The sequence below is a fragment of the Solanum pennellii genome, chromosome 10 (assembly GCF_001406875.1).
Source record: "Solanum pennellii chromosome 10, SPENNV200".
Taxonomy (NCBI): domain Eukaryota; kingdom Viridiplantae; phylum Streptophyta; class Magnoliopsida; order Solanales; family Solanaceae; genus Solanum; species Solanum pennellii.
Window position 1 is genome coordinate 3,077,732 of NC_028646.1, and position 20,077 is coordinate 3,097,808.

Sequence of the window (20,077 nt, forward strand, 5' to 3'; positions counted from 1 at the left end):
TCATATTTTTTATTTGGTCAACACTTAGTTGTTTATGAGTTTCCCAAGGTCAACTCAAATTTTTCCATTTTTTTCCCCAAATCAACTAAACTTTTATGTGTTGTGCAAGTATATATATGAAGTTAGTTATTAACTAGTTTCATATGAATGTAACACAAAATACAAAAGAAAAAAATATATGAAGAATTTTTTGTATATGATTTGCTTGTTAATTGCAATTGCTAATTTGCCTTCAATTCTTGGGCTTAATTTAAGTCCAAAAGGAGTTGAAAAATGGTTCAAGAATTTATCACATGCAAAGGAAAAAATGACCAAATTTCACTTTTATTTTCATGACATTGTGAGTGGAAAGAATCCATCAGCAATTCAGATAGCACAAGCAAATATTACCTCTTTATCTCCCACATCTTTTGGGTTAGTGAGAATGATGGACAACCCAATGACTATTGGACCAAATATCAATTCCGAGGTAAATATTGAAGTCTGTAATCATATTTTATTCAGAATACTAAAGTTCACGTGTTTACCTTTTGGCACATAAGTATTTTTCATCTCAAATATATATATATATAATCCTTCGATTCATGATTTTCTATCATGAAAAACTTGAATGATCTATGAGGATACGTCTTGAATCTTTTCAAATGTGTAGAAGCATATTTTGAACTCTTTCTATTTTTAGGGACATACTTTAAATTATCGTAAGAGGGTAAATAAACAAATTTAATTGCTTAGTGGTAGATTTTGAATCTTTTTTTTTAATCTATGTGGCTTCATTGTGATAAATGTCATAGTCAAGTTAGACAATCGTGAAAGGGAGGGCCACATAAGGGTAAATTTGAACGTTTTTCCTTTAACAATCAAACATGTTCATACAGTGGCGGAGCCTAGATTTTCAATAAGAATGTTCAAAATCCGAAGGAGTAACATATGAACTAGTCGAATGGGGTTCAACATCTATTATATACATCTAAATAATAATTCTAACCATGCATATATAGTAATATTTTCCGCTGAAGGGGGCATGTTGGCTCCGCCCCTGTGTTCACATGTGGATTGATTCGTTTTGATTGCCAAGCATATGAACATTCTTTTTTTTTATATATATATAGAATGGATGACAGTGACATCTGAACCAGATTATTGTCGTTTATGACTATATATTTTATTAATATTTTTAGATATACTCAATTAAATTTTTATCAGGTAATTGGTCGAGCTCAAGGAATGTATGGCTTCACCTCATTTGAAGATAGAGAACTACTTATGACTTTTAACTTTGCGTTCACTCAAGGTAAGTACAATGGTAGCACACTCAGTATCTTCGGACACAACCGAGTGTCTCGTGAGTATCGTGAGTTGCCGGTGGTTGGTGGCTCCGGTGTTTTCCGGCTAGCACGAGGTACTGTCACGGCGAGAACTTATTGGTACAATGCCACTACTCGTGATGTAATAGTTGAATGTCATGTTACAATTTTACACTATTGAACTTCTTAATTTCATCCCTATTTGTTTGTATTTGTAATTGTTCATGTATTGTCAACTTTATTGTAACAAATCAAATAAATTATAATGTTCTTCTTATGTCCTATATGGGTCGGTCGGAGCTTTAAGCGTGTTCTTTATATGATTCTGGACAATTTTTGTTATGAGTTGATTTTTTTGTAATGCGTACGTAATACATTCGATAACTTACTACTTGGTAATTTGCTTAAAGCAATTTGTCGAAATAATATGTTTTTTAAAAATTTTATAAAACTAGTGTAAATGACAATGGTGTTACTATTATCCAAAAAATAGAGCATATATGTGAACTTATTCGTCGGTACGATATTTAATAAATGTCATATCTGTGAATAAGATTATGACTTGTGGCACAATCTTCTCCAGTGTTTGGACTCGGGTCCTTTGGGTAAGGATTGTTACACTTGACCAACGAAGCAGTGTCCTGTTACACACCTTGGACCTTCCTAAATCTAACCCTAAGTCAGCTCCAATCAATTGAACTTTATATATAGGTATATTAGATGTGTCCGCTCCAAACATACAATCACATTTGTGACGTACTATAGCTATATTTGCAGGATTTATTCTAAATTTGTTTGATTGAATTCTTAAGAAACATTAACGTTTTAGTAGTAAAACGTGACTCAAAATAATATAAACGTTACTCACAATAACATTTCTTAACTTAACGCCATCGGCACACAACTCTTAAATTTTTTGAAAATAAAATATTTCAAGACTAAACCGCAGCTTATGCTTTCAACTACTAAAGTTATTAATTTTATGAGGTATAACAAAGTTTAAATTGTAAATATCGATGTATATTGTGGGTGGAAATGATGTGAAGCCATTAATGGCCAAATCAGACATACAATTGATGAATTGAGATGAGTAAATCCAGTTGTGTTAACGATTTTAATTACTTATGTGTAGTAGGTAATGGTGAACGATAGTAATGATTAACAATAGTGGTATATATACGTAGTTAGTGGTGATAACTGCTAATTGTGATGGATGATAGTGATAGCTAATGATGGTGATAACTGATAGTAATTGTGAATTTGTGATTGATGGTGAGCTTATTGATAGTGATTGTGAATATTTGATTATTGTGACGGGTGATTGTATAATAAATGATGACTACGACAAGTAATAACGAAGTTATGTTGATTATATCAAATAACATATGAGTATATATTTCAACAACGATTTCACTCAAAAAGAAATTGAAATTTATGCATGAAATTTAACATTAAAAAAATACGAAAAAACAATTTTTCATACTTGTATCAACTAAAACATTATTTTTAAATAAAAACTTTTAATAAGAAAAAATAAATTTATGACCAAAATGATCCTTCCACGTCATCGATCCATGATTCCCTTCTTAAATCAATCTGAACCGTTGGATCAAATAACAAAAACAAAGAAGCACAATAATTACCACGTCACCGATCCGCAACTCACATCTCTATCAAATCAATTAGAACCGTTGATTTCACAATGAATCCTTTAAAAACCAACGCTCAGGAACTCCTCATGATTCTTCCACGTCATCGATCCGTGTCCTCCCTCCCGCCCAATTTTTCAAAATTTTTCTCTATAAATACTCTTCCATTTTCCCCAAATTATTCAAATCAAAATCCCAAATCGTAAACCCTAAATCACTTGAAACTTGAGATTAATCAATGGCTCGAACAAAGCAAACTGCTCGTAAATCAACTGGAGGTAAAGCTCCAAGGAAGCAGTTGGCGACAAAAGCTGCTAGGAAATCTGCTCCGGCGACGGGAGGAGTGAAGAAGCCACACAGATTCAGGCCAGGTACCGTGGCACTGAGAGAGATCCGGAAGTATCAGAAATCGACTGAGCTTCTGATCAGGAAGCTTCCGTTCCAGCGGTTGGTTCGTGAGATTGCTCAGGATTTTAAGACTGATCTCCGTTTCCAGAGCTCTGCTGTTGCTGCGCTACAGGAAGCAGCTGAAGCGTATCTCGTTGGATTGTTTGAGGATACTAACCTTTGTGCAATTCATGCTAAGAGGGTTACCATTATGCCAAAAGATATTCAGCTTGCCAGGAGAATTAGGGGCGAAAGGGCTTAAAATGTAGCAGTGATTTGAGTATATAGTGGGGGTGTTTTTCTGTGTTTTGAACCTTTTATGTTTTTATTTGGAATTTTCTCAATTCTGAATATGTTTTAAGTCTATTCTAATGAAATATCGCTCATTGTGTTCAGTTTACTATCTCTCTGTCTTACTTTATATATCTTTGGTTGGATGTGGATATTGTTATTGTTCTCTTGCTGTTTATTCATTGTTTCTGAGCACAAATTATCTTCTGTTCTAGGCCGATTTTTTCTTTGTAGTATTATACTACAAGATTTTTTGTTGTTATGAATAATGAAAAATGCTGATGTTTCAAAGATTTCTTGTTTGTCATGATAGTTTGTGAAGATTTCATGGAGAACTTATAGGTAGCATGGGTGTGTTTTCAGTAATAATTTGCTTCACTGGAGTCAAAAGCTCAGCATTTATCATCAAAGGTTAGTTGAATCTGTTTCAACCTATTTATGTCCATCTGCTTCAAAGCTATTTCTGGTGTTAAACATGATTGTCTGGTTATACAAGTAATGGAAAATGACCATTTTTAACACCATGTTGAAGCCTGTGAGTATAGTTTGAAGCATTAGAATGTTTTGGTATATCTTATTCTTGCTTGTACAATGTCTGCGTTGAATTATTTGTACGCTTTTTACCACAGTATTTTATTTTAGTTTGTTTTTCCTTTCTTTGCTTTGTGGAACTTTCTATTTTATTTGGTTTGTTATGCTTATCCTTGAGCCGAATGTCTATCAAAAAACAACCGCTTTACCTCCCAAGTTATGGGTAGATTTGTGTATACTTTAGTACTTTAGCCTTCCTAGACCTAACTTGTGGTATTACACTGGATATGTTGTTCTAGTGGTGTAAGATGTTAACTAGAAGATGAAAATATGGTAAATGGCCAATCTTTACCCTTCTGGATGTGAATTTAGAAAATTATGTTTGAATTCAAGTTTAGTACTGATCTCCTTTTTTAGTGGAACTGATACATTTGAAAATCCTCAAATTTTTTAGATAACTTCCATGGAGAAATTCCTAATTTTAGTGGATGTGAAATCTCCTAAATTGACAAACATAAACCTCTCAAATGTAACAACTTTAGTCTAGAACCATCCATTTTTACTGGTTTGTTTCTCAAGAACCCCTAGTTTCCCTTATTTTCCTCCCTTTTTAATTTGTGGTTTTGGATACCATTGACTCACAATTAGTTTTTCCATCTTGCTAGTTTTCATCATTCATTGCGTTGCAATTTTTGCGCAAAAAATCATTATGGTTTAAAGATTTTTCATTTTTCCTGCATCTCTTGTGAGATTCATCTTGATTTTTTCTATTCTTGGTCCCATCAGCTCATGCAAGCAGTATTTTAGAGTCATATCATTCATCGGATAAAAAATATGGCAGGAATCGTGTACTTGAAAACCAATAGATTTGAGGTTAAATTAGAAGGTATAACCTTTAAGGCAAAAGAGTTTGAATCTTTATTCACAGCTGATATTTTATTCCCAGACGGTAAGACTTGGGCACAACCACCTATTGTTGGCATTGATGTCATGCGCCACCCTCGTGATCCTAAGATAATCTTGGTTCTTTTGTGCTTTGGAGTAGGTTGTCTGATCCTCAGATTTCATTCTGGGGAACAATTACCTAATCCGTTCCTCAAATTTCTTACAGACAAGAGGATTCGTTTCGTTGGTTTTGCTATCCCAGAAAAGAAAGATATGTTCCCATTTGAAGAATTAGGCTTGACTAAAGATAAAGTTGATATAGGCTACCTAGCTGCCAAGTTTTTCAATGACTCAAAGTACAAGAGATATGAGCTAGGAGATTTGGCGCGCAAAGTTCTTGGGATCAAGAAAATGATTGGCCTTACACAGGCTTCGTCTTTCGAGAGACATGAGCAGATCAAATGTGCAATCTGTCAGCTTTTCATATCCACCGTGATTGCCATAACATTCTTCACCACAAAGGACAAGAAAAAATTAGCAGAAGCTCCAAAGAAGTCCTCATTTCTAAAGAATCTGTCTCTCCCTTTAGAAGGATGGTTCAAATTGCCTAAAGCCAAAAAGGGAGACAAGTTTCAATCTGTTCAAACAATGGATACATATGATCTTGTTCGGACAACAAATGATGAAGATCTTTTTGTCACCAACATAGTTCCTGCTGCACCTGAACATGAAGACGCTGCTGTTAGTTACGACTTAATTCACGCCAAAGTTACAGAGGATACCTTCTGTGATGATTTTTCAAGTGTATGGGCTGGTATAGAACGTGCCAACGGTGATCATCATGTCCCAGTAAAATGTAGTAAGGTTAACTTAGAAGATGTTTCTCCTCGCGTTAGAGGTGGTGAAGAGGATTACGATGATGACTTTGTCCGAGCCAAAGTTACTGAGGAACAATTAGGCGATAGTTCTACTCATGACAAATCTAAAGAGGCTAGTACAGATGATGACACAAATCATATATCTGTCGAAGCTAATGAGGTTACTCCAAATGATGATTTGAACAAAGAAGGCGTTTGTCTACTAAAAAAGCATTTGAAAGGGATTCTGAAATGTCCATCTTCTAATCTTGATTCTTGGAATGCTGCTTCATCTAATCCTGATTCCCCTGTGTCAATGGACAAGGACGAACAAAACGTTAGGGGCTCACTAAGAAGAGCCAATTCGAAGGGGTTTAACGTTAAATTTAAATAAAAGTATCTTATTACTAACATGTATTAGTCTACCTAGCTGAGAAATCCATACATCACTGTATTGATGTTATGATTTTTCTCTATATCTAACTGCCAGAAAACTGTACATTTTTATTAGGTAGACATCTGGAAGTTGTAAACTTTTGGTAACTATATTAGTAATCAGATTCATTGATTCAAAAGTTAAACCCAGAAAATGTCTTACTCTTTTAACTATTTTGTTAGTCTGACTTATTTAGGATTGAGGCGTAGCAAAGTCTTAAAAGTTTTCAAGATTATGTGCATTGAGTCACTATATAACAATATATCCGATGATAGCACACGAGTAAGAGTTGGGTAGATAGATTGTTAACAAACCTTACTCGTACCTCCATGTGGAGGTAGATAGACTGTTTTCGAAGATCCTTAACTCGAGTGTAGAAAATTGAATTAGTAATTAAAAGGGAAAATGATAGTGTAAAAAACAAAACATCTAATTGAAAAACAATGTAGAACATTCAGAAAAGAAACAATACTATCAACAGATAGTGTGATTGCTTAAATACAATAAACAGAAAAATAAAATGAGTCACTACTCACTATGTTGTAAACTTTTGGTGTCTACTTCAAAAAAGGATATAAATTTGATGGGACAATTATGTATTTTCTCTAACCCTAAATCCATAATGTTAGCAAGCTCAAAATTAAAAGAAGAAAATGATTTAACAAAATTTTTTGTAAAACAAATTGAAAAATCAATTCAAATATGAGAGAAGTTGCACACTATAACCCGCCCAGAATTTGAAGGGTTGGGCTTAACATAATTTGAATTGGGTTTAATCTCAACTCGTTCAAGCTTAACCCATTTAAAGAGAATTCTCAATTGAGCCCAATTCAATCTCCAATTTTAACCCGTTTTAAAACTTTTTATCAAGATATGAACCTATATTGAAAGTATGAATTATTATATATTTAACATCTTTTACGATTTATCTATCCATTTTGTTACTTTTTAACAAAAAATCATTGAGCGGAAATTCAATTTGTGAATATAAAACTTAAATATCAATATGTTAAATTATTGAGATTAATCGGGTCAAATTGGGCTACAAAAGACCCAACCCAGTTTTTAGCCCACCTGAGCCCAACCCATTTGAGCCCAAGGTAAACTTGGGTGGGATATGACCCAATCCGATTTCTATTCAACCCATTGTAATATTTTTAATTTCAACCCAACCCGTCCATTTGACACCGATAATTGAGACTGAAAAATACTCTTCCGGAAAAGAATTTCTGATCTGAAAATCAACCTCGATAATTGATCTAGGCCATGACCCCGACACCAAAACTATGACAAGACCCTAATAACCATTCGAAAATTCGACCCTGAGATTTGACATAGGACCTGACCCGATAAACATTTTTTCAAAAATAATTTTTTCTGGATGAAGAGTGTCGGGTACGAGGTATGGATAAGTTTTAAAAAAATGAAAGAATGATGTGAAGTTTTGGAAAAATATTTTCCTCAATTTTGAAAGGAAAATCGTTTTTCTTAAATTTGAAAAAAAATAAATTAATTCAAAAATATTTTTCAAACATTTTAAACTAACTAAACATAAAATAAAAAAATAAAAAGAATGTTTTTTAAAAAATATTTTCTTCCCACCAAATCCACCTTAAGTGGACCATATTTTCTGAATTGAGACTTTAATGTGGATTAAATGTGGATAGCCTATGATTAAAATGTCCAACTTTTAACATACAAAAGATTCCCAATTTTAATTTTTCCAAGCCAAGTGGTCCAAAATTTGTACACTACTTTAATTATTTTCTATATTAGTTGTTGCATGTTTTTTCCATTTTTTTAAAAAAATACTTTTAAAAGGAAGTTCATGTAAATGCACTCTTTGATCATTTAATGATCAAAAGTATATAATATCTATACACTTCACTTATATATGTTGGGTATATATATATTCTTGACATAATAGTTATTCTTTTATCTATCAAACATTACAAATAAACAAAAAATCTACTTATTTTTCGATAAATACATTTGCATGAATTATTTTCCAACTATATACGCCTTTAGATTAATATTTCTTGCAATATATCAAACACACGAAAAATAAATAAGAAATTTTTTCTTTTTCCAACAAGTTTGCAAAGTTATCATTTTTGGATCTTGTCAATTTATTTATTCCTTAATGGAAGCTTCATAAGTTTTGATTCAACTTTCTTATAAAGTTCACTTGATGTGTTTATTTTATTTATATAAATTTATGGGTGTTTATGGTTCGATTTGAATCGATCATTAGTTAAAGGCAAAAGGATCTCGTACGTTCTTCTACTTGTATTGGACTGTAAAACTAGATCCTTCTACTTATAATTTTATCAAGTGAACACTTAAACTCAATAAAATATAATATTTTAAATATCTCTAATCTTATATGCAATAAAACTGCAGAGTTGGAAGATTAAGAGCATGAATGGATACTTTTCACTGAAATTACACATTTAATTACAAAAAAATATTATAAAAAGGAAAAACAAAAATATATCCTTTATCTTCTCTTATTCTGTGAAGAAAAAAAATTAGGTCACAGTTTATTTTGCCTTTATTTAAAATCAAAATCAAATTATATTTAAATTGGTTTTTAAATTTTTAAAATCAAATCAAATCGTATAAAAAAAATCGTTGGTTTGATTATCGTCGATTTGATTAAATTTTTTTGGGTGTTTTTATTGGAAAGTAATAAGTTTGTTGAGGAAATACGCATCTCGATAGACACAAACGCTTAATACATGAATAATTCACAAATAAGCTATTACATGAACAAAGTGATTCATCTATCATACTAAGTTTCAGAAGCTAAAAAAACTCATTGTCAATAGTATAAAGTTGATTCAATATTATGAAATCTCAACATCTTACAAATAGACTTTTCAACAAAATTTTTAAAAAAACAATCAATATTTCATAGTCAAAACTAATCAATTACCATCTTCTTTAATTTGAGCTTTAAATTATGGGATTATTCAATGTTGCATTAGAAGATTTTTATAAAAAAGACAGAGAAAGTAGCAATGACTATTGAGGGATTTAGACTTTTAATAAATGTTTTATATTTAAGTGTTGGGCTTCAGAAAATAGTAAAATTAAAGATGTGAGTTGATTAAAATTTATCAAAATATTTATATCTTATTTGTGAATAATTATAAAATTTATATATACTAAGTTCGATTTGGTTATTTTTGTAATTAATTTTTAGTAAAATCAAAACCAAACCAAATAATATCTATTTTTTAAAATTAAAACCAAATCAAACCAAATATCGAATTTTTTAATCGATTTGATTTGAATTGCAATTCAGTTTAGTTCTAGAACGATAACCATGAACTACCCTCGATATAATTATCAAATTAAAAGTTATGGTGAAGCGATGAATTTGACATTTATCTATTTTTAGAATTAAAAAAATTCAATTGAAAATCTTTTTCTTTTTAAGGGGCTTATCCCACCCAAATTATCAAAACATGTTTAAATTAGTAATTTGTTTTTCTAGGGGTCGATTATTTGTCAAAATCTAAATCAAATCGACTTAATCAATTTTTAAATTAATCAATTATGTTGTATATTTACCAGTTTGTTTTTTTATCGATTTCAATTTAGTTTGATTTGACTATTCAATTATTAATCATACACAAAATAAAAACAACGATTCATTGAAATGGGAAATAAGTGACAACAATCCAACCAAAATGAATAAATAGTTAAAAGACATTACCAAACTTTCAATTAGTAACTTTACTATGAGTAAAACTTTATAATTCACCATTTTGGCCTAGAAGAATGAGGGACAATGATATTTCTAGTCCTATTAAAAATTGTCATAAATACTCATATACATAAAACCAATAAAATAAAGGGGAATTTTCGCATATAGCCACTCAAAATAGTTTAATTACGCTCTATAACTATAGTTTCTAACTATGATTTGTAGCTACATGTTAAAGGAATGAGATCGGCGAGTGGGATTGGAAGAGGGAGGAGAGAGACGAGCGAGAGAAGACAGAGATTGGAGAGAGGCAATTGTATATATATATATATCTATCAAAATAATTGTATGTATGTAACTTATTTATATATTTACTTATATATCTGGTTGGCGAGATTGTGAGAGGGAGTAGAGAGGCGAACAAGATTGGGAGAGAGAGGAGAGAGGAGAGAGGTGAGCGAGTGAGGGAAATAATTTGTATAATTCGCATCTCATTTGTATAATTCGCTAGTACGTTTGTATAATTTACGTGTCTTTGTATAATTGAGAAATATAAAGTCTGGAATTATACAAATATGATAAAACTCAAAACAATAAATTGATACAAATATAAACATATGAACTTTAAATAGTTTTACAAATTATATTTTATAAATTTCATTACATAAACCATATTATACAAAATTTGAAAACTACAATTATAAAAACTTTGAAAATTTATACAAAAAGGATTGACGGAAAGGACATTTTTGGACCAAACTACAAATGAAGGACATTTTTGTTTCATTTACATAATTTAAGGACATTTTGAACCAAAGTATTGACGGTAGTGACATTTTTGAGCCAAACTATAAACATTTAAAGTCATTTTGACCCTTTTCCCAAATAAAAATAAAAATAAAAGAATTTCTATATAATTTATGTAAAATTTATCTAATATCGAATAGAAAAAATTAACTGTAAATCAACCTATCCGATTGTTATTGTGTGAAGAATTCAAAAAAAATACAGGAACCTCAATGTAATAAAATAATTTTTTTAATTTCATAAATAAAATTACCGAATATCTTAGGACTATTTATTTGTACACATTTAATTTTTTTTTCATCTACTTACTTTGGAATAATTTAAAATATATAAGGTCTGAAGTTCTATACGAGTAAATTCCATAAATAAATGTTTCAGATTCAATCATATTTAATTTTTTTTTTGAAGTTGCCAAACGTACGAAAAATTTAATACATTAAATCACCGGACTTGTAAAATTGTATATAAATTTAAATGTAACTGTAGTCACTTAAAATTTATTAAATATAAATTTATAAAGTTGTTCAGATTATATTAAATTAATGAATATATTAGTCTAAATAAATATTATAGATTAATATAATTAATTTCATTATTTAAATTCAGATAAATATGAATTTAATTAAAGTCCGCTCCATAAAGCTCATATATATTTTACTTAAATCTGAATGGCTAAAGGGAGTCCTATTCCAATCACAACTCATCTATTCTAAAACTATAAATAGAGGTCTCATAATTCAGAAAAAGAGAACGAAGAATTCTATACAAGAAGCTAGAGAAAGCTCGTGAATCAAAAGCTATAAATTTCTCTACAAGTTCAAGAATTCAAGTGTTCAAGTTCAAGAACAAACAAGATCAAGACCACCGGATTCAAGATCAAGCTCCAAGCCCTTGAATTCCACTAGAAAGTAAGTTTGGTTGACGAATGATTGCGAACCCGCGTAATCATCCTTTAAGTAAAAAAAATATAAAAAATATCGTTTGACGGAATAAATGTTATGCATGTTATGACAATAATATTCAAAATTTAAACACATACTTGCATAAAATAACATTTAATTCAAATAATGATTACCCAAACTATAAAATTATTTTGGTTAGAACCTAGATGAATCCCCAGCGGAGTCGCCATTCTGTTACGATCCGATTTCGAAAACTGAAGGTTTCTAAGCCGATTTGGCAACTTTGGCCATTTTTGTTAAAGGTTTTGGAAAAATTTATAATTTGGGAAGTTGCCACTTACTTTTTAGGAAAAAAATAAGAAAACCATTTAAAAGGAAATTTTTTGAAAGAAAATATTTTAAATAAAATCAGAGTTTTGGGTAAGAGTTCAACTAATTTTCTAAGGGAGGGTTTAGGCACCTTAGAGAATCTGCTAACGCGTGGTTGACCGATGGATTTTAAAGCTGGCTAATTTTAAGGAAAAACTTAAGGTCACTTGATAGAATTATTTTATGAAAATAAATAAAGATCGACTAACATGATAAGTAAGGAAGATGTTTAAGGTGTTAAACCGTCGAAAATATCTTTTGACTTAATAATTTATCCGAGTTATTGATTTTGAACCAAGTGGCTAGTTCAAATTCATGAAACATAGATTCAAAGCTAAACTACTAACTATGAAAGAATATAAATTATTCTCAAGTTAGCCTAAGAGCTTAAGTCGCTTAACTTGAAAGAACTTTGAAAAATCTAAATACTTAAAAATGACGAAACAAAAATTTATAAAGCAAAACTCCAAAGAATTCATCTAGGTTAAGAAAAAAATTAACAAAAGTTAGCATTCATGATAAAAAGAAGAGAGTGCGAATGAAGGGAGTCCATTGGACTCGCTTGGAGAGAGAGTGTTCATGCAAGAGGAGGAAAACAAAAGAGTAAAATAAGAACCTCAACATGAATAATATCAAGTCAAATTAACGATCTAATTATCATCATGCAAAGAATTCAAAACACAGTGAATAATATAAATATGATCGCTTAAAACTAATAAAGAAACTAAACCATAGTGATCCTAACCACACAATACTGCTAAGAAATTTGAGCAAGTAACAAAATGCAATGGAAATAATTATGAGTGTCATATTCCAACTCAAACAATCAAGCAAGAGGCAGAAAGACATTGACACAGAGCTTTGCACATTTACAAAGCCATTTTCTAGGACATAACTTATCATAATTTTGAATAAAAATAAGACAAGCTCGAAGCCCTTAGATTCAACTAGAAAGTAAAAATCAAGATAAAGTTCAAGTCCAAGATCAAGATCAAGTTCAAGTCGAAGATCAAGATCAAGATAAATTTCAAGTCCAAGATCAAGATCAACATAGAAATCAAGATCAAGTCTAAGTCCAAGATCAAGATCAAGATAGCGATTGAGATTAAGTCCAAGTCGAAGATCAAGATAGAGATTAAGCTCAAGTTCAAGAACAAACTTTAAAGCCCTTGAATTCATATTTAAAAAGGCGAATTCAGAGGAATCATAAAGATTGTAACACTCGCACTTGTAATAATGAATCGGTTATTGTTATAATCTTCCGTTTGTGATTATTATTTTTCTCAATATGAATGTTATTATCTACAGTAATAACAGCAAAAAATAAATTCATTTTTCATATGATATTCATTATAAAGCAATTTCACGTTAATATTAAAGAAATTGATGGTACGACTTTTAGTGGTTAAGTTTATGTGTAATAAATATTCAAACTTAATTATCAAGTTTGTACAAACAATAATATCCCTGCAACAGTGAATTTTAATGCACTGAGAATTATTTAACAAGTTAGGTAAAGTGATATAATATATGGTTGGTTGTCATATAATAAATTATACCGACTTGGTTTATTTGCAGTAGTTATCTCCTCCACTCACTCAGACATGTTCTAGATGATAGATGTGTGTTTTTATACGACGTTTGATAAGTATATAAAAAATAAGATATTTATAAATAAAATTGATATGATATTTCGTTGGCAATTTAAAAATCTGCATATTTATAATTTAGTAAGTATATAAGTTTTGAGGGAATCTATGTATTCTTTTACGTAGGATAATTGGAAGAATATGTATTATACACACATAACTAATAATTGCATAAAATGATACGTAGATTCACTCATAATTAATTCATGCATTAAAATATCTACATAATTCTAACCAGCTACCAGACAATCCCTACTAGGATAGTTTGGTTATTTCTTCAATCTTTTCGAACAAAATCAAATACTATTGGTTTTAAATATCTAAAATCAACCAAATCAAGTCCAAACAAAATCAATTTAATTTATGTAAAAATCATCTAATATTGTGTAAAAAAAATTGAATAAATTACCGAAATCACATACTTTTAAAAGAAAATTATAATTTATTCTTTAAAAGTTTATAATTACAGAAATCTCTCAAAAGGATAAATTAATGGAGGGTCTGGACACATAAATGACCAAAAAAATAAAGCGCTGATACATTAAAAAGAGGGTGGCATACATGCGCTGATACATTAATAAGAGGGTCAGATACATTAATGGAGGGTCCGGATACATTAATGGCCAAAAAAATCAAAGCGTTGAAACATAAAAAAGAGGATCAGATACATGCATTGATACATTAAAAAGAGGGTCAGATACATTGATAATATTTTTTATTTAAAGAAAAAAAATAAGAAATTTTGAAGATGTGTGAAACTTGTAGGGAATAATTATAATAAGTAAACTAAAAGGTGAGAATTCTGTAATTATTCCAATAAAAATTAACAGTAAATCGATGGTGTGAAGAATTCAAAAAAAATGCAAATATATATATATATAAATATATCTATATATATTTAACTTCAAAGAAAAATGACTGAATTTTCTGAATTCAGACCTAAATATTTTGTGAGCTTTTAACCATATAAAGTTCTTTTGTTGAAGTGACTAGACTTTACAAAATTGTAAATTTAATGGAATAACAGTAACAAACAGTTGTAAAATTGAATACACTTTTCTTTTATTTCTCATTTGATAATCGATAAGAATAAAAAATTTAAAAAAATATATATTTTTTGTTAATCGAACCTGAATTTTCATGTTAATAATAAAAAAACCGATTGATACAATTTTTAGTGGTAAAGTTCATGTGTAATAAATGTTGAAACGTTTGTATAAACTACTCTCCTCGTCTCAATTTAATAATATATTTTGAATTTTGAGATTCAAATTAATTTATTTTTTAAAAATTTTGAATTGTTAATTGTTGTGATTTATAGAATTTATAGGTAGTTTACAATTATATATATATATTTCATTTTTTTAAAAAAAATGTAAGGTATCATGAGCAAATAATTTTCGTTCAAACTTAAATAATTTAACTCTATAAAATGAAGTGTGTCACATAAATTGAAACAAATAAAGTAATAATTATTTAACAAGTTAGGTAAGTGATGTAATTTATGATTGGATGTTATATGATGAACCTAAATTGACGTGACTTAGCTTTTCTTCATTAGTGATCTTTTGGGATGACAATGGGTCGGAGTAGACGGGCCATGGATACATTTAAGGCTATGCGGGGTTAAGCGAATTTAAGATTATGCGGGATGAGTAGAATGTGAGGCAGGTAGAAGTAGATTTTCTTAAAATTAATGCGGGGCGAAGCAGTTTGTCGGTATATGTGATTTTATGTGGGTTCAAACTTAGTTTTAACTTTTTATATGTTACAAGAGTGATAAAATATTATTTATCAAGATAAATTCTTTAAAACTACTAAACACATTCAAGATAGTAAATGAAAAGGGTTTAATAAAAAATATTTAATACAATTTTTTACATGTTACCCAATTGATCTCTAAAATAACTAATTTAAGTCATTATTTGAGTCTGGAGCCTAAAGGGTATTAAAATATTAACAAAAATTTAAAAACGGTATATAAAATTTTTTATTAACCAAAACGGCAAAATCGCTGGAACAACAACAATTTCCTCCGCCAGAAAAAGCAAAATTGCTGCAGTAGCAACGATTTTGCAAAATGTGATTTTTTTTTAAAAAAAGAAAATTTTCAGTTTTTTTTTATAAAAAATTAAAGAGCGATTTTCTTTAAATTTTTTTTAAAAAAAAAATCACATTTCGCAAAATCACTACAGTAGCAGCGATTTTGCTTTTTTCGGCGGAGGAAATCGATGTTGTTCCAGCGATTCTGCCGTTTTGGTTAATATAAAATTTTATATACCGTTTTAAAATTTTTGTTAATATTTTATACCCTTTAGGCTCCGGACTCGTCATTATTCTATTAAATTAATACAACTTAATGAAAAATGAATTTATTTTTATTATCAGACTTAACTAGAAAAAGAAAATATTAAAAAACTTATGCGAGATGGATTTATGAGGAGCCGAGCGAGACAGGTTGAAAATGAAGAAAGTTGTTATGCGGGCGGGGCGGATTAAAATATTTATGGGTTAAACTCAACCAGTCTCGCCCACGCGCCCCATTGTCATCTATAAATGATTGACACGTGTCTTTATACGACATTTGATAAGCTGATGAGTAATAAGCTATTTATATTGAAAATGTTTGATATATATATATATATATATAAACACACTCACGCACTTATACGATGTTTGGTAGATATATAGAAAATAAGTTATTCATTTATAAAATTAATATGACGTTTGGTTGATAATTTAGAAATCCTCATGTCTAATACATGTATAAGCTATGAGGAATCTAAGCATTATTATATGCACGATAGAAGGTGAAACAAGATAGAAACACTAACAATACCCTTAAACTCAGTGTAAATTATTAGTTTCATCTCCAAAATATTGAGAGCTTTAGATGCACCTATTTGCTTGACTAACTAATTAACTTAAATACAACTTTAAAAACACATTTATTCATTATTTTATACAGAATAGAAGGTGAAACAAGATAAAAACACTGAAAAACACCCTTAAACTCAGTGCAAATTATTAATTCCATCTGCAATCTATTGACAGTCATAAAATACCTTTTTACTTGAATAACTAACTTAAATACAGCCCCCCCCCCCAAATCTTTTGACATAAGTGAAATACTCTCGTAGTTAATATCTTAAAAAGTCATTAAACTATGAAAATTTTATTTGATAAAGTTATTTAATTTTATTTTCTATCAATAAAATAACTCAACTCAATGTTTTTATTTTTAAAAATTATCCAAATACATTTATCATTAAAATAAATTTGATATAACAAAATAAATTATTTAACCTGGACCCTACCAATAAATATTTTCTTAAAAAATCCATTATGCTGCTTCCTTTTTATTTCTCCAATTATAGGGGCAAAATTCCCTAGGAAGACAAACTGAAAATTCTTCTTAAACTGAATTTCTTAAAAACCATCACCTACTAATGATAACTGTGTGTTAGTATTAATTGGAGAATGAGAAATTAATATTATTAATATCAAAGTTGACCATAGTATTTGAAATAACCACATGTGTTAAAGAAAATTCTACTAAACCTAACTGAAAACATAAAATAAAATAATTAAAGTACAAACAATACAAGTTCAATTGGAAAATACCAAAATATAAATAACAATTTAAGTTTAATGATTTTATTAGATAAATTATTTTCATAGTTTAATGACCTTTTAAGATATTTACTCAAATTCTCATTATATTTAGAGGTATTTTTAACACTTCTCTTGATTTTTTATTGAAAATTACATGCTTCTAAAAGAGTTTGAGACCATTTGGACGTTAGGGTACTCTACACCATTTCCATCATCTTATATATACATCACTTTCCTCTTCATTTTTTCTTCCCTTTCTACCCCTCTCACCCCCCACCCCCCAACGTCAATCACCACCATGCAACAAACTTTAACATATAGAAATTTGTTTCTTTCCACCACCACTACCACCACGTCGATCGGTGGTAGTTCATTCACCACCACTTCTGAGTCACGTTCAGGTAATTATTATCATATGGAGACTTGATTCAAAATTTAAATTTGAATGAGTTTCGTTGAATTTATCAAACTTATCTAAATCATTTTTCAATATGTTAGTAATATTTTATGCTCTTATTAGTTTAATAGTTTACTCAATGAATTGATCGATTGAAATTGCAGGATGGATAGATGTTATAGATAATTTACGTCTATTTTTTCACTTTTTTGATCCTTCCACCATACTTTGAAGTTCGAATCATATTCAAGTGATTCACTTGAGGCAATTCAGAATTTAAATTTGACAGGCTAGATTCTTTTAGCTAAACTCATTTCACTTTTGAAATTATGTGATTTTTCACATATAATTCGTCTCTACAGATGTGAACAACAAGATGAAATATGTTGGTGAAATGAGATCACGATACAAAAACTCGTTTATTACTACGAGTGTAGTGAAATCCGTCTCGGAACACGCGATAATCGTTGTAGCGATACGTGGGTGTTGCATGTGCCATGTTGTGAAGAATTTGCTTCTAGGGTTAGGTGTTAACCCTATGATTTTCGAAGTGAACAACGAAGATGCAGATGATGTGAAGACCGAGTTATCAATAATCACAAGTGGTGACGGTGATGGTGGTGGTGATGGAACATCGACGGAGTTTCCGGCGGTTTTCGTTGGTGGAAATTTGTTCGGAGGACTAGAAAGAGTGATATCCACACATATTTCTGGTGAATTAGTGCCAATACTAAAAGATGTAGGGGCTTTATGGCTTTAAATATTTTTACCTACCTAGTCAATTATTATTCTCTTTTGTTAGTAGGTAAAAATCATTCCACAAAAAGAAGAAGAATATCAGTCATTCATTCTCAATATTCGTGCCAATGAATAGATCTTTGAATCTGGTTGATTCGTTAAGAAGGTCTACATTTAGGGTGTGTGCTAACGGAAATGTTTATCATGAAAAATGTTTTTCGAAAAAATAAGTATATTATTTATTTATTTTTTATGTTTGATTGATAAGTAAAAAGAAAAATTTCAGAAATTTTTTTTAGTATTTGATTTATAAATAACAAATGTTTTTGAGATATATTTTTTATTTTTACCAGAATAGAAATTAATTTTTGAAAATATTTTTTAAAACAAACAATTTTTTTTTTGGGTGTGTGTGTGGTGGTAGCAGACTGGTACGGAGAGTCGAGGATAGCGGTGAAAAAATAAAAAATTGAAATTGAAATATTTTTAAAAACACACTTAAATTTTTTCTGAGGGTGAGGTCGAGACTAGGGGAGAAAAAAATGAATTTTTGAAGTTGATTTTTTTTAAAAAAAATAAATTTAACTTTTTTTGGGAGTGGTGAGGGTCAAGGGTAGGAGTAAAAGAAATGAAATTTTGAAGTTGAACTTTTTTTAAAAAACAAACTTAAATGGGGTGGGGGTGGAGGCTGGCGGGGGAGGGTCGAGATTAGGAGTGAAAAAATAAAATATTGAAGTAGAATTTTTTTTAAAAAAACCAACTTTAATTTTTTATTTTTATTTTTTTCGGGGGTGGGGGGTGGGGGTGTTTGAGGATAAGGACAAAATAAATTGATTTTTCCAACAAAAAATGTAATTTAAAGCTGGAAGAGAATTTGAAAAATGTTTTTCTTAATTTTTTAAGAAAAGTCATTTTTCTAAAATTTGAGAAAAATAAATTAATTTAAAAAACATTTAATCTACCTAAACATAAAAAAAAAATATTAAAATATTTTTTAAAAAATATTTCTTTCATACCAAACACGCCCTTAATTGGCATCACCTATTTCATAGTCAATAAAGAGACGCAGATGTAATTATATCTTCATGCTAAATTTGACTAATTAAGCAAGCGGGTTTACTTTTCTTCGTCTCTAATTATTTATTTATTTTAATGAATTAAAAAAGGTCAACTTTTTATTTATTAAATTTTTTAATGAATTATATTAAAAAATATTGAACTTCTTTTAAAAAATAAAATTTTCAAAACATTTACTTTACAATTATTAGGAAAAATAATAAATTCCTATCAATCATTACTTTCTTAATAAGTGTATTATTTTAAAAATTGGCAAATAATTAAAAACAGATGGAGTAAGTAAACTTAAATCGTTAATACACCAAAATCATTACCACCTAGAGGCTACATTTGACTAGATTTTTTAGGTTGGCTTATATAGATCGATTCAAAGAATATTCACTTGAATATTTTGTATCGAAAAAATGTATTATATATATATATATATATATATGTATATATATATATATATATATATAATACATT

General features: G+C 29.5%; 3 protein-coding genes across 3 annotated transcripts; all 3 read left to right on the plus strand.

Moving 5' to 3' along the window:
- Positions 1 to 161: 161 nt before the first annotated feature.
- On the plus strand, positions 162 to 1,593 carry LOC107001930 (dirigent protein 22-like). Its single transcript, XM_015199881.2, has 2 exons — positions 162 to 469; positions 1,207 to 1,593. Exons 1-2 carry the CDS (start codon positions 179 to 181, stop codon positions 1,486 to 1,488), a joined length of 573 nt encoding a protein of 190 aa, XP_015055367.1. The 5' UTR covers positions 162 to 178; the 3' UTR covers positions 1,489 to 1,593.
- A 1,529-nt stretch (positions 1,594 to 3,122) lies between these two features.
- Positions 3,123 to 3,744, plus strand: LOC107031839 (histone H3.2). The gene has a single exon (XM_015233327.2). It carries the CDS (start codon positions 3,195 to 3,197, stop codon positions 3,603 to 3,605), a length of 411 nt encoding a protein of 136 aa, XP_015088813.1. The 5' UTR covers positions 3,123 to 3,194; the 3' UTR covers positions 3,606 to 3,744.
- A 13,897-nt stretch (positions 3,745 to 17,641) lies between these two features.
- Positions 17,642 to 18,725, plus strand: LOC107001699 (glutaredoxin-C9-like). The gene is made up of 2 exons (XM_015199662.2): positions 17,642 to 17,801; positions 18,160 to 18,725. Exons 1-2 carry the CDS (start codon positions 17,699 to 17,701, stop codon positions 18,555 to 18,557), a joined length of 501 nt encoding a protein of 166 aa, XP_015055148.1. The 5' UTR covers positions 17,642 to 17,698; the 3' UTR covers positions 18,558 to 18,725.
- Positions 18,726 to 20,077: the final 1,352 nt, after the last annotated feature.